The 14,337-nt window shown below is 44.6% G+C and overlaps 1 protein-coding gene across 3 annotated transcripts; it reads right to left on the bottom strand.

Annotated features, from left to right (window-relative positions):
* Positions 1-7,209: 7,209 nt before the first annotated feature.
* LOC117845863 (uncharacterized) lies at positions 7,210-14,060 on the bottom strand. 3 transcript variants are annotated; one of them, XR_011897628.1, is made up of 12 exons: positions 13,220-14,060; positions 12,956-13,116; positions 11,503-11,563; positions 11,355-11,420; positions 11,148-11,233; positions 10,546-10,603; positions 10,127-10,339; positions 9,858-9,923; positions 9,696-9,775; positions 9,505-9,623; positions 9,261-9,320; positions 7,210-7,684 (listed from the first exon to the last, which is right to left on the bottom strand). XR_011897628.1 is itself a non-coding variant. In XM_072292178.1 (11 exons), exons 1-10 carry the CDS (start codon positions 14,009-14,011, stop codon positions 9,509-9,511), a joined length of 1,698 nt encoding a protein of 565 aa, XP_072148279.1. In that variant the 5' UTR covers positions 14,012-14,060; the 3' UTR covers positions 7,210-7,684; positions 9,505-9,508. The 3 variants fall into 3 exon arrangements, 1 of the variants encoding a protein (XP_072148279.1); XR_011897627.1 differs by having other exon boundaries at positions 9,261-9,354; positions 13,220-14,059; XM_072292178.1 differs by lacking the exon at positions 9,261-9,320.
* Between the last annotated feature and the right edge of the window lie 277 nt (positions 14,061-14,337).

Genomic DNA, 14,337 nt, shown 5'->3' with positions numbered 1-14,337 from the left:
AACGTTCAGGCAACGTTCAAACGCACTACTAACACTTCCCAACCCCAATCCAACGCTTGTAGTGAGGTTGCATCTCCCTCTAGGAAATATCGTCGTGGAGGGATGAGCAAAATGGGATTCCACCATGTAATGAGCGCCCCAAATGCCACTGCGGCTTCCGTGCGTGGTTGCAAGTATGGGAGGATCAAGTACCTAGGGGGAAGAAGGGGTGTAGGTATTTCAAGTGTCCCGACATTGATGATGATTTCAAGGTCAATCCATTCATAAACATTTTAAATATGTTTTCTATATACCGGTACCTTGAACTAATCAGGAATGGACATGTAGGCATGCACATTTATGGAATGGATCGACATTAGGCCTTTAGGAGAGGTGCCCATAATTCCAGTAGTGCTAGAGACCAAAGCCCAATACTATAGTTGGCTGGAAGCGGCTCGAGACGCGGCACGTGCTGCTCGGCTCGAGCAAGAGCGATGCCTCCGCCAACAACAGATCCGTTTGAAGGGCAAGGAGGATGACCAGTTAGGTGCTCGAGAGGTAGCACTGAAACAGCAGGAGGAAGAATTCAAAGCTTGTAAGGCGCAACTCCTCCATGAAGATGAAGAAGCAGGAGGCAGAATGTTCCTCCAAAACAGCGAGGAAGGCGAAACTTCCCGGTTCACCCAGTAGAACATTAGTTGTGCTCCACCAATTTACATTACGAGGCATTTTATCCTAGGGAAGGTGCTCTTTAGGTTTGTCATGTTGGGCACCTCGGATGTTATTGTACTGTTGTCATGCTTCAATGTTTTAAAATATATCCATCTCCTATGTAGTTAAATTATTCAAGGTATAAAATCTACCGGGACTAAAGGGTAACCCTTTGCTCCCTGTTGGGAAACCCAACCGGGACTAAAGGGGCACACTTTACTCCCGGTTGCTTTTACCAACCGAGAGTAAAGGGCCTGTCCCGTGCCTGGTGTGGCAGGCCCTTTAGTCCTGGTTGGTGACACCAACCGGGACTAAAGGGTGACCTTTACTCCCGGTTGAAAGACCCGGGACTAAAGATCCCCCTTTTGTCCCGATGGTTTATCCCGGATGGATTTTCGGGAGATATGCACCCTACCAACCGGGACTAAAGACTAGTTCTCTACTAGTGTCGGGTCTCAGTGGTTCACGTGTTTTATCAAATGATTTTATAATGCTTGGTGTATTGTTTTCTTAGGATTTGTTTGTTCCCTTGTGTGATGCTTGTTGCAGCAGAAGGCGATCGTCAGCACGTGAACATGCAGGACCGACGTTCTTATCCATCCCAATCTTACGGCAAGTGTCCTTGATCATAACCAGCACCCTACTTTATTTTATTTTACTTAGAGTAGTTACACCATTAGCTGCATGCTGAGTCTAATTTGAATCCATGTTAGGGTTTACTAGATTTTCCAAATATCTTCCTTGAAGCCTGGGTTGGTTTTGTAGTATTGTGGGTTGGGCTAAATAAAAGCAATCTTATATAATCTTTGTGACGAGGAGGTCAGAAACCTCATGATAATGTTGGTGTGGGGAATAATCTGAGCACGATGGATGGAATGGTTGGATGATTTCTGATTTGGTGTTTGGTTTGTGTCGTTTGACATGTGGGTTGGTGCAAGTTCTGCCTCGGATCCTAAGGACCGGTTCATGAAGCCTGTAACCTGACTTAACAACGCAGCCATGAGACCTAACGGGCTCTAAGACTGGCCAAGTAATTAGTTCGCTCAAGTTTTGTCTGCACCGTGGTTGTTTAAGTGGGACAAGAGGGGGCTCGTGGGGTCGTTGCTGTACGGGAGTGAAATCTTAGTGGGTGTAAGATAGGCTTGGAGAAGTTTTGAAACGGTCTTGTAGTGAGACCCAGCCACACATCTAGGAAATGTGAGCCATGACTCCTAGTAAACGGAAATCACGACTCATGATGAAAGTGTGCAACCTCTACAAAGTGTAAAACTGATATATCAGCTGTGCTCATGGTCAAGAGTGATTTAGACTTCTTCTTGATTAGTGGTGCTCAAGTGGATAGTTGGTTTGATGGTGGTTGCTCGGATGGATTTCCGATGGGTTGGTTCTGGTTAAGCTGGTGGTTTACATCTAGTAAATAGGTGCTAAGGATTTAGGATAAAAACTAGGTGATGTTGATTAAGTGCGTGTCGACCCCATAAAGCCCTCCTACTTAAGCCTCATGTCATAATTTTTCCCCGCACTTGCGGAGTACAATTCGTTGTACTCACCCTCCTTTTTCCCCTTGCTACCTTAGAGATGACGTGGAGTTCTTGAAGATGATGGCTTTGACACTCTGTTCTAAGCTGGTGTACAGGGGGTCGGCTGCCTATGGAGATGGAGTCCCGTTCCGCTGAAGACTCGATATCTATATACTTTTCTTTCAGACCTCGAGTCATTTTGTAATGATGTTTATTGTTAGGTAATAACATTGCTATGATATTCACTCTCGTAAATGTCACATGTATGAATAAACAAATCCCGGCATACATGTGATGTGCATTCGATTTTGTTTATAAAATTGGGTGTGACAGTTTTGCTAAGCATTACTGATTTGTCCTGTGAGCTCTTGCAGCTTGTTAACTGCTAGTACGTTTGAGCAAAGGTTGGTCTGAATACAACTGTAATTCTGTTAGCAGTTCAACTTAGAGCCGTATTTTGCAACATGAGATTGTTAATGATTACTGTAGTGTTATCTTGAGTAGCCTTGAATATATTTCTATATCTGTCTGAAGGTATGTCTACTTAGTTGCTAAAAATATTGCTTAGCAGGTAAAGTGCCTGTGAAGTTTTTTTTTTTTTTTTTTTTTTTTTTTTGCACCTAGGCAGCTTCCTTTGAGCTATGAGTTGCATATTATGCCTGTTCTCCCACGTCGTAAATATTTGTTTCTCTCATGTTCTTACAGGGGCTATTGGCTGGGAAGAAGGCGCCGGATTCAGCTACGTAGGACTTTCAGTACCTGGATGTCGATTCACCGTAGAGGCACATGAGACCAGCAGTTCTCCTGTTTTGGCTGCAATCATACGGTCATTGTTCTGCTCTGTTTTCTGGATGTTGATGCACCTTTGAGTCATTGTTCTGCTATGTTTTCTGGATGTTCATACAGTCAACCTGGATGTTCTAGATGTTGATTAATCATACATTACAGTCATTGTTTTCAAACCTGCTCTGTCAAATTGCTTCCAAGCCGAACTCACGATCAATAAATTTGAGGTCACCAATGTCCAATCAAGCTTCTGACAGCTTGAATCGTCCATGGCCCATTGGTAGTCTTGCTGGTACGCCACCTCTCTCATCTCTTCTCCCTCACGTCAAGCAAATAGCAGCACTGCTCCTTCTCTCCCATGGGCAAGCACGGCAGCAGCCAGAAGGTCATCTCTTCTCCTGGTCCTTTTTCTTTCCAATCTCCATCGAGAAAAGAAGCAAGAAGCACATGGGGGCTTCACTTTCTCTGTCCGTCTCCCTCTCTGAATCTTCTCAGGAATTTCAAGCACCAGCGCGCATGGGTGTCCGCCACGGACGTCGGTGACCAGGCGCGGCGGTGACGACCTGACGCACGCGGCAAAGGAGTTCGCAGGCAACGGCGGCCGGCGAGTGCGACGGGAAGCAAAGCAAAATCAGTTGTATTCTCGTCATGCATCGTTGCTGCGCCGAATTTTGCCGCCTCAACTTTGGCGCCGCCGCACCTGCAGTGTGGCAGGCGACGATCAGGAACCAAGCAAGCCCTTACTTTGCAATAGCACACGGCTCATATTACAAATCTTGTAATAATGAGCTTGTCAATGTGATTGGAGCAGGGATGTCTACATTCCAAGGATAGTTTTGTCGACAGCTAAAATGGTCTTTTTGTGCTGCACCGACCACAGTGTCTTATAATTAAGAATGTGGTATTGTATCACTATAAGTAAAAGTAAGGGCAAATTAGTTTTTTTTTAAGAATATGCTAATATCAGTGTATCCAGCACTAGGGTAGTGGTTGGGTTGCATAGCCACCTGTGGAGAGATTGGATTGTTTATGGAAACTTATTTTCATAGGTGACTTCTTATAAAAAAAACACAAGTTAAAATGGGCACATTGTCATTGGTCACCTATGAATATCTTTTTTTTTCTTTTTTTTCTTTTCTTTTTTAAGTGGGGTCACCTATGAATTGGACAGCAGAAAAAATGATCAAAGGGTTGGCTGAGAAAATGACAAAAGAAAAAGGACCAAGTATCAGAATTCTGGAGCTCAAATGTGGGAGGATTTTGATTGCGTATGTAAATGAGCTCAAACTATCCATCATTTTAAGCATTGCATCTTATGATTATTCTTTGCTTTTCCGATACCTAATTACCATCATACCCATTTGTTTTCGTACTTCAGAAACTTATGACTCGATGCAGTGCATGTAAAATAACACTTCTGTCATCAATCTTCTCCCCTCTATCCGTTTTCCAGTGCATTCTTCTCTGATAGCTAGATGCATCATCGTAGAGGTACTAGGAGGCATCATTGCTCCCATGTTTGTGCTCTGTCTAGGGCCACCAACCTGTAGCGACAGGCAACAAAACAGAACCTGTATCGGTCTCCAAAAAAAAAAGAACAGAACAGAACTTGTATGGGTACGACAGGTCCGGTTCATTCTACTGGTTGCCACTTGTTGCCGGAGCGAATAGCTCAACTCGTGGCTAAAGCAGCCGACAAAGCGACTGCCAACTCAAATTCTTGAAGCATAGGAGCGTCATCTATGAGGACTTTACGGCAGTGTGGTGAACCACCGGCGGTGAGAACCACACTTGTGGATGGCACCACAGCCACGAATGTACCTCGATGTATGTTTTGTGTTCCTAACGCCTCTAAATCCTATTTTCACTGTAATTTCATCGCTCCTGATGGTGTTGCTATACATTTGATTCCAATGCCAGGTGTAGCATAAAAATCAGCATCCTCTTATCTCCCTCCCTCGGCAGTTGCCCTCGTCATGCCCATGCTGTAGTTGTTCCTAATAGTGCTGGTTTCTTTAGTTTGAAGTGAAGAAGGGTCAAGTTGCCTCGGGATGTAAGTATTTGTAGGGTCAAGTTTGAAGTGTCTGGACATGTGCACCACTTCACAACTACCATGCAGGACTAGACGACTAGAACGACACTTTTTGAGATGTGGAATCAGTTCCGTTGATAGTGCTTCACGCTTCTTTATCCATTTTCCATGTAAAAAATTACACCTGTCGTAATCTTCTTCCCTATATCGATTTTCCAGATGCATCATTGCGATCAATGGCAACGCATATCGAAGAGAATGTCCCATGTTTGTGCTAGATCATAGGCCAGTAGCTTTAGGCGACAAAACAAAACTTGTATGGGTCCATTTTTTATACATGACGCTGCTTAGCTCAAAATCAAGTTAATGGACATGGTATCTAAGCGAACATAGAGGGAGTACCAACACTTGTTGTTGGAGCAAGTAGCTCAGCTCGTAGCCAAGCTGCCGACGAAGCGACTGCCAACACGACCCTTGAAAAATAGGAGCATCATCTGGGAGGAGTCTATTGTAGTGTGGTGAATCACTGACGGCTAGAGCCATGAATGTACCCCGATATATGTTTGGTGTTCCTGACGCCTCTGAATCCTATTTTCGCTGTAATCTCATTGCACCTGATGATGATGTTGCTACGCATTCGATTCCGATCCCAGGTGCAGCATACATATATAGCAATCAGCATCCTCCTGTCCCTCCCTCAGCACTTGCCCTCGTCAAGCCCATATTGTAGTTGTTCTTACTATATACTACTGTGCAGGATTAGAAAGAGGCTTAAAGTTGTCACAACTACTGTGCAGGATTAGAACGATACTTTTCTGAGAGAGGATACGTGTACATGTGCTTGGTAATGAATTATTGTGGGTAAATCAACTGATGGACCGATCAAATTAATTATCATAACTTCATAACAAAGTAGTACTAAATGCCAAGCTTAATTCCGAATTCAAGATGCCTGGTGCGTGCATCGTGCGCGTACCCGTGTATTGCAGCATTGAATTATCCCTTCCTTTTGACCTGTCTCTGTCTTACCATGGTTTTGTTCTCTTGCCGTGTATTCCTAATATATTATTCATCAGTCGCTTATATACCGGTGGAAAACTATCAACTTTAGTTTTAACTCTAATGAACTGAGAAACATGGGCAGATAGAGTCACTGGAATACTTGTAGAACCTACATAAACGTATTAATGCTCGCCACTACTGTTTGCTCCATCTTTGTTAAATGCTCAAAATCTGTAATTTCACCTTGCGTGATCAATGATGACATACCTAATAAATCACAGAAAATTTTCTGAAAGGAATCACTTGGCATAGTTACAGACGTATCAGCAAAGTGATTCACCGACAGAGTTTAATCAATAATTTTCAGAGCGCTAACTTTCAAACTTCAAAGTATTGCGGCTTTACATGGCCGAAACTCAGCATAGCATGAGCTATCTCTGCAGCTATCTCAGCATAGTGTATGTCTATAAATCTTAAAAAGCAAAACAACCTACAATTTGGAATGGAGGAAGTACAACATTATTAAAGTCTGTATTGAAGTCTGTATGAACTGAAATGGATTGGACTATAACCACATCATTGCTTATATGCACACAATTGATAATTTAGTATAAACATGATGGACTGAGTCAGCTCACCAAAAATTAATGGGATAAACCCATGCTGGACCACCCCATCAAGGACGATGATGAGGCCATTGTTCCTCAAATCAAACACCCCATAACACACATTTAGCTTGCTCTTACTGTTATGGATTTGGATGTTCGTGATTATACATGCACGCACGTTGCTAAACGGACTAGCTAAATCATCCTTCGTCGCTAAGATCCCAAATATTACGGATAGAAGAGACTCTGTAAGACTAAAGTGTATCGTACTCAACATTCATACAACTTCATATTGGACGGTTTAAAAGCAATGGACCTTTATATACGTTTCAAAAATTAGCCAGCAAAACATTCTAACGTAGCTCAATCAAGAGCAGGATCCTTTCTACTTCTCTCCTGTTTTAGATTTCAGAACTAAATTTTGCTGTCGAAAACATCCGTCGTAAGAGAAATATCTCTCCCATTTACGTCTTGCCGTGTTTCTTTTTACAGTAGTTTTGTTCAGGAACATTAAAGATCGTAAGTGTTAGCTTGCACTGCGCAAAAAATAAAATGGTATCACGATCTCATCTGAAAAAGATGTCCTCGTAGCCCCCAGGCAGACGAACAAGTCCCCTGAGAATAAGGTCTTCTTGAACGGCAAGCGTACATACTGCTTAGTTTCACCTGTATAAATCTAGATTTATTGGCCCACATGTACATTCCTGCCACTTGAAAAATGACTGGGGAAGCAATAAGGATGAACTCTTAGTGAAATCCAGTAGTCACCTCAATGAACTACCAAAGAGATGATGTAAGCATTCCGTGACCCAAAAATTACCGTACATGTCGAATCACCACATTCTAATAGAATGTAGACATATGGGTGCTCCCCAGTCAACTTCTGTTGCCACTTTGGGTGATTACCCTAGTCCAAACACTAAATTGAGTCAACAACTGAAACAACAGCTGCCATCACTTGGTTGATTCTTTTTGTTACCAGCAGAAAATGTAAAACCAGCCTTCCACATCTACCCAGAATGGCGCCAACTGCCGAGGTTTCCCACCTGCAACAAAAATTAAAGCATCAATTGAACCAATAGTGAATTACATCATGATTATTCAAAGTGCCACCACAAATAATTGCTGCATTGTTAGTTCATTTATTGATTCATTCCATTTAGGCTGTAGCGATGCATAAGAACATTAGCAGCAGGCCTCTATAGGAAAGTGAACTTTCACACCTAACCAACTAAAATAAGGACAGCAAGCCCCAAATAAGTAAACATTGCAGAACATTGCCACCATTACTCAAATAAGTACTCCCTCTGTTTTTAAACATATGACGTTCAAATGAACTAATTAGCTTGCATAAACATCATATATTAAAAAGGAAGAAGATTTTTGACCATCCAACTATCGACTCAGTTTGGTTTTGACCATCGAACCGCAAAATCAGGAATCTTTGGCCACCCAACTATTTAAACCGTTCATATTTGGCCATCGAGCAGTTTTGGTGGGTGGTTTTGCTGACGTGGACGCCATGTAGCGACGGAGCCCACTTGTCAGCCCTCCTCTCTCTCTTTCTTCTCTCCTCTCCCTCGCTCTCCTACGTCGGCCATCCCCCGCGCCTCCAGCCGCCCCTGCGCCAGCTGCCACCATCCCCCGTGTCTCCCCTATCCTGGCCCCACGCCAGCGCTTGCGGGCGCGGCCCTACCCCCGACGCGGCAAGGGGCGGCTAGGGGATTCAAAATCCCCGACACGGTGGTGGCTGGCGCATAGTGAGGAGATAATGGGGAGGTCGAGCAGAAGGTGGATGAGCTTCTGGTTGAGGCGATTTGGTTTTTTGGAGCACCGGCGACGAATTTGGTTGGTGGCTAGAGCTCTATTCGGTGGAGAAAATGGAGGAAGGGAGGAAGAAGATGGGGGCGCCGTGGTTTTGAAGGCAGGGGCGCGTGAATGTGGATGGGGAGATGGTCGCAAAGGTGCTGACGCTGGTCAGCTGGACATGGAGAGCGAGCTGAGGCTGACAAGCGCCTCGATTTCGAGGAACTCCGACAGCGGAGGGCTATGGCAGCACCGGAGGACTACTGCGGCGGCGACGGCGGAGTGCTACGGCGGCGACGGCGGAGTGCTACGGTGGCGCCGGAGGGCTACTGTGGCAGCAGTGGAGTGCTATGGCGTCGGCCGCGCTGCTCCTACTGCCACCTGCCGCCGTGCGCTGGGGAGGGGAGGAGGTAGGAAGGGCCATGGGGGGCAGGGGCATGGGTGGACGAGGTCGGCTGAAGGCCGGCGCGGTGGAGGCTTGCGCAGGGGCGGCCGGCAGCTGTCGGTGGAGGAGAGAGGAGAGGGAGAGGAGAAAAGAAAGAGGAGAGAGGAGGGCTGACAAGTGGGCCCCACCGCCATGTGGCATCCACGTCAGTAAAACCACCCACCAAAACCGCCCGATGGCCAAATATGAACGGTTTTAAGAGTTGGGTGGCGAAACATTCCTGGTTTTGCGATTCGATGGTCAAAACCAAACTGAGGCGATAGTTGGATGGTCAAAAATGTTCTTCCTATTAAAAAATGGAGTACAGATTTGTTCATACTCCCTAGATGAATGAACACAGCAAATGCTTATGACAGATGAAGCCAACTTACTTGTGAATATGAACGGACTCAAAATCATATATGCTTGAAACATTCTTATGAAAGTTGTGTCTGGTCAGTGTCAGAGTCAGTCCATCACAAGCACCTGTTAGTTCACACAAAAAATGGAAACAATGGTTCTCGGTCCAACAGAATCACTTCATGATGCAAGAATATTTTTTTCAGAAGTAACATGAATGACAAATGAAGCATAAGATCGTATTACAAAATGATTCGATGAAAACTTCCCATATACCTCGTTACTTGTAGCCAACTTCTTTCATTAAGTGGCGGTAGCTTCGTCCCCGTACCAAACGTTGCCAAAGGAATGCTATTGTTTCTTGAATGTTCAACTGTAATCTCTGTTGAGCAAGCCTAGATGGAATGGAAGATAAACATCAAGGCATGAAAACGTTTCAAACAATATCAAGGAGTAGAGGAACGAACCATCTGGCAAGACAACGCTGAATCCCACGAGTGATTGGTCGCATAAAGGATGGATCTCTTTGTTGATAAAGTAAACCAACCTAGCAGACAGCAACAACACCATCATCATATGAATATCATTAAAGTATTAAACCAACATCAAGTAGAGTTTAATCAAAATACCTCCATCATGGCAACAGCAGCAGGATCATCCAATATTTCCAAGCTGTCATCTGCTAGGTAGTTCACCTATGCAATACACAAAATAAAATGTTCTAAAACTCTTGTCTTTCCATAAATAGATGTTGTAAGATGTCCAAAACCAATTATATTTTCAACACATGCTTGTAAGACATGGAAACAAGGAAAGGTTTTCCACTTCTCTAATACTGTGCAATGAACATTCATCAAACACTCTGAATGCTGGCTTGTAAAAGGAAGAATATCATTACCCCAAACTCAGTGTTTACAAAGGACTGGACAAAATCCATTAGCTGAATCTTTGCCCACTTATAGGACAAGCCAGGATTGTCGTCCCGAGGTGGATGTCTCCAAGGTGCACCATGAGACAATCTGTTCTCTGGTACTTTGCCCTCACGGACATCTGAGGCAAACTTCTGCAACATTTGTAATGCTGTCTCCATTGCTGGATTCACGACGGAGACCTGGGGAGCAGAAATGAGACAACAGTCATGTTTTTCCCATTATTTTGTGTGCATTCTCCCAGGTCTGGTATTTGAACAAACACAAGAATGGTAAAAAAGCAGATGTGAAATAGGAAGCAACTTGAGTTTCATATTAGAAGTCATCTCAAATGGCATATATGTCTCAGCAAGACAGCTGTCAGCTAAGTTTGAAAAAAATTACTCACTTGCAAATGTGCCAGGTATGTATCGATAATTTCCTCAATATTCCTGTCATGAAAAGCCCTGTAACAAAATCGAGATTAAACATTGGTAACAGTAAATACACAGCGTGCACAGTTAAGGTAACTAAGAAAGATGATCTTATCATGTATGCTGCAAAAAATTATGAAACAGAGCTACTTAATGAGACTCCAAACCATAAATTTGCTAAAGAATATGTGGAAAAATAACAAGTCTTGAGAAATAAAGAATCCAAAAAGATTCCCTAGGAACATATACAGTAGACAAAAGTGACAAAACCTGATACAGACTAAAAATAGTTCAAACTCAAATACCAAAGTTGTTAAAACTGTTGCACTTGTAGAATTTGTTGGATGGAACAAAAGCATATAAAATTGATGAATTTGCCCTTTTATTCAAAGACATATGCAATCCAAAATGCATAACATAGTATTTCTTCTATTTTTTAGAAATAGGGAGACCAAAAAGGTACATTTAGCCAAAAGAGAACAGAGTGAAAGTGAATCAAATTTAGGGATAAGATAGTGTCAGCCTGGGATAAAGCAAGCAAAATTCAGTGGCAATGCCAAGTGTGCATGTTACTTACTCTGGTCTATTCGCTTTTTGCTTCAGCATATATATCTCAGATAATTGTCGTGGGTTTGGTCCAAGAACCTCATCAACAACTTTCCACTACAACTTCAATAAAAATCAGAAACAAATTATGCACAAGGAAGAAAATTGTAGGAATGGAATACAATTATACATACATGTTTTATAAATGGCAACATCAGCAGATCTAAATTCTTACTACCTCCTGTTCACTGAAGAATTCAGAAACCATATGCAGCTTAGCTTCTTGTGGTGTCCAACCAAATGTCTGTCATCCAATAATTATGCTTTAAGTAAAACATAGCAAACCGGAAAGAAGGCACAGCATACCAAAGATAAAGTGAGCATACCTCACGAGAAATAAATATATTAGGGAAACCAAAATCAACGAATGCTTGAGAAGAATAGTACCTGCAAAGATTTGGAAAAGGAGCATGAGCTTATCAGTTTCCAGCAATGTGTTTATGTTACGAAAAGAACTCCATTAACCCCCATGACAAAGTGCAATGGTGCAGAACTAACTCGAATCAAGTGGCTTTTGTGAGTGCGTGTGGTGGGTTTGGTGGGGGGGGGGGGGTGTTCTGGCTAGAGAACAACATGTGGCGACAATGAAGATGCAACAGAGTCCAGAATAAGCAAATTCTTTAGAAGACTAGAACTTCATAAATATTTGCAAAAGGGTAATCCCATATCTACATTCCTACCAGGTATTCAGCAATAGTAGTTATATTCACCTAAACATGTATGTGAATAAATCTATCAGTTGTGATAAGTCGAATATTTTGTGAGAGAAAAAGCACAGCAAAAGTTGCACGCAGAAGCACAAAATCTATTTCTTGAATTGTCCTCTGTATTATAGATTTTTATAGAAATCCTCTATTGTAACAGGTTGGAAGCAGTGGCACATCACATTTTTGCACCAGGCATGGCAGTATCCTCTAACCAATTACCCAGTACCATCATACAATAAACAATGTCATCGAAAACTCCACTGAAGAACAAACACGGAGAAAGCAGTAATGTACAATTCGGTTACAAGGTTATACTATATACAATGTGAACAGTTTACTGAAATGAACACAAAATAGATTGGGCAAAGTTGTTCATCAGAATTTAGATCGCTTGCATCTGACATCATTGATGGTATATTTTCCCAAATGCCACACAAGCTAGATATTGCAGTTTACAGAGTATGCTGTCCCTAACATGGGTAAATCAATTGATCAAGTATATTTGAGTATATCTGCTGTGCCAGGATTTGATAAAGCAAACATTGTTGCAAGGCAAGGAAAACAAGGCACAGGACAGATCCATGGGAATAGGAAGCCATGCTTGGACAGAAAAACACAGCAGCATCGCATATGAAATCCCTGTGGGCGGTAAATCTGGTTTATCCATCAAATTGTGTTCTGATGTAACTAGCACTTCAGTTAATGGTTTGGGTGCTAGTGAGTCAGTAGGAGCAAAACAACTAAGCACTGATAGTGCAGCCCGTATGACAAGCACTTAAGACTTAAGAGAGCACAGCATGTCTTTCTGCTTCTACCTTTAAAATAGCACCAAATGTACCTGGAAGAAATCCTCTAAAATTTACCTTGCCTAAATTTTTCCTCTAAAGCAAACATAGTACCTCTAAAATTTCCTCTAAAGCAAACATAGTACCTTTAAAATAGCACCAAACTGTAAACATAATTATTCTCTAATATTCAGGCTGCACAGGTTATGTCACTTAAGCTCTAAAACCTCTAGACATGACTGCCATAGAGCGTGTACAATGCAGGAAAAGAAAGCAGAAGAACTCACCCATCGGAAGTTGATAAAATGACCGGCAAGCACTGTTCATTGGCACCAAGCGCGATCACCCTCCAAATAAAGCTATCATGGTACATCGCTGCCGGCACCATCGTCTCGTCCTCGCAAATTGCCTTCCTCAGAACATCAACATTGTTTAGCACCAGCTTCGGCTGCACATAGACAAGCATCACAGATACAATATTAATGTGAAGTTACACCAAACCCTTTCTCACAAAGCCACCAGAACCCAACTTAAAATAGCACCAAATGTACCTGGAAGAAATCCTCCTCTGCCACACCGGACAGAACATCCAGCAACAGGCATGGCCAATCAGTGGCAGAATTGGCCAATGAGCGCGAGAACCGACCGGTTCTATTCATCTCCCTAATTGCCTCCTTCCTCCACCCCTCTTGCAGCCCGAGCACCTCCTTGGCCACCCTCAGGGCCGCCATGGCCTCCTGCATGTACGCCCTCTCCTCCATGGAGCAGTTGGTCGCCTCACCCTCACCAATGCAGAACGCGGTGTCGTACCTGCGCACCGCGGCGAGCACGGCCCTCGACCAGAGCGCCGGCACAGAAGTGGACGAAGAGCGGCGAGCAGGCACAGAGGTGGCTGAGGAGTGAGCGGCGGGCACCCCGGCCAGGCGGGAGAGCGCCGTGCTGAGGCCGTGGAAGCGGGAGAGCGCGGCGAGCACATCCTTGGACCCCACGGCACCTCGAAGGACGGCGGCGCGGGCGAGGCCCTCGAGCGCCGACTCGAGGCGGCGGCGGAGGTCGGGCAGCGAGGGCGGCGCCGCGTCGGCGGGGAGGAGGGACCACGGCGCCGCGGCGAGGGAGGCGGGAGAGGTGGGCGTGGGGTGGAGGAAGTCGACGAATGCGGTGGCGTGGGGGTTCTCGGACCAGCGGGGGAGGAGCCGGTCCAGGAGGAGCGTGGACTTGCCGACGCCGCGGGGCCCGTGGAATAGAAGCGGCTGCGGCACGCGCGGGCGGATTGCGTGGTTGTGGAGGACGGTCTCGAGGACGGGCCGCGGGATCACGCGCCACGGCCGGCCGCCGGCGGCCATGGCGGCGCGGCGGGGGCGGTAGGGTGGGGTGTGGGGTTTGGGGTTTGGGGAGACGGAGGAGAGTGGGAGTGGTGAGCACGAGTGGAAGGGGAGAAGGCCACATGGGAGTGTGAGATGATGGGCCGCGTTGGACCGGCTATGGACTAGGTGGGCTGTTTGGCCCTAGATGAAGCCCAGATAATCAACTGGGCAGGCCGCCGAGGTAGTTGGACCTGATAGCCATGTTACGAAAATTGCTTTCACATACATATATGATCTAAGTGATTTTGAACCATTTAATCTCCTGGTTGTAACACGATTGTGCAAATAGGTTGTATAGCAGGACT

The sequence above is a fragment of the Setaria viridis genome, chromosome 2 (genome assembly GCF_005286985.2).
Source record: "Setaria viridis chromosome 2, Setaria_viridis_v4.0, whole genome shotgun sequence".
NCBI classification, from domain to species: Eukaryota; Viridiplantae; Streptophyta; class Magnoliopsida; order Poales; family Poaceae; genus Setaria; species Setaria viridis.
Note: the sequence above shows the minus strand (reverse complement) of the source record. Positions and strands in the feature narration are given on the sequence as shown.

Bases quoted from the DNA above. Each gene is read 5' to 3' on its own strand.
- LOC117845863 (XM_072292178.1), bottom strand. From the start codon at position 14,011: ATGGCCGCCGGCGGCCGGCCGTGGCGCGTGATCCCGCGGCCCGTCCTC. The intron at 11,564-12,955 runs GTGAGTTCTTCT...AAATCTTTGCAG, and splicing joins ATTTTATCAACTTCCGATGG to GTACTATTCTTCTCAAGCAT. The intron at 10,604-11,147 runs GTAAGTAACATG...ATTTTGTTACAG, and splicing joins CAAAAAGCGAATAGACCAGA to GGCTTTTCATGACAGGAATA.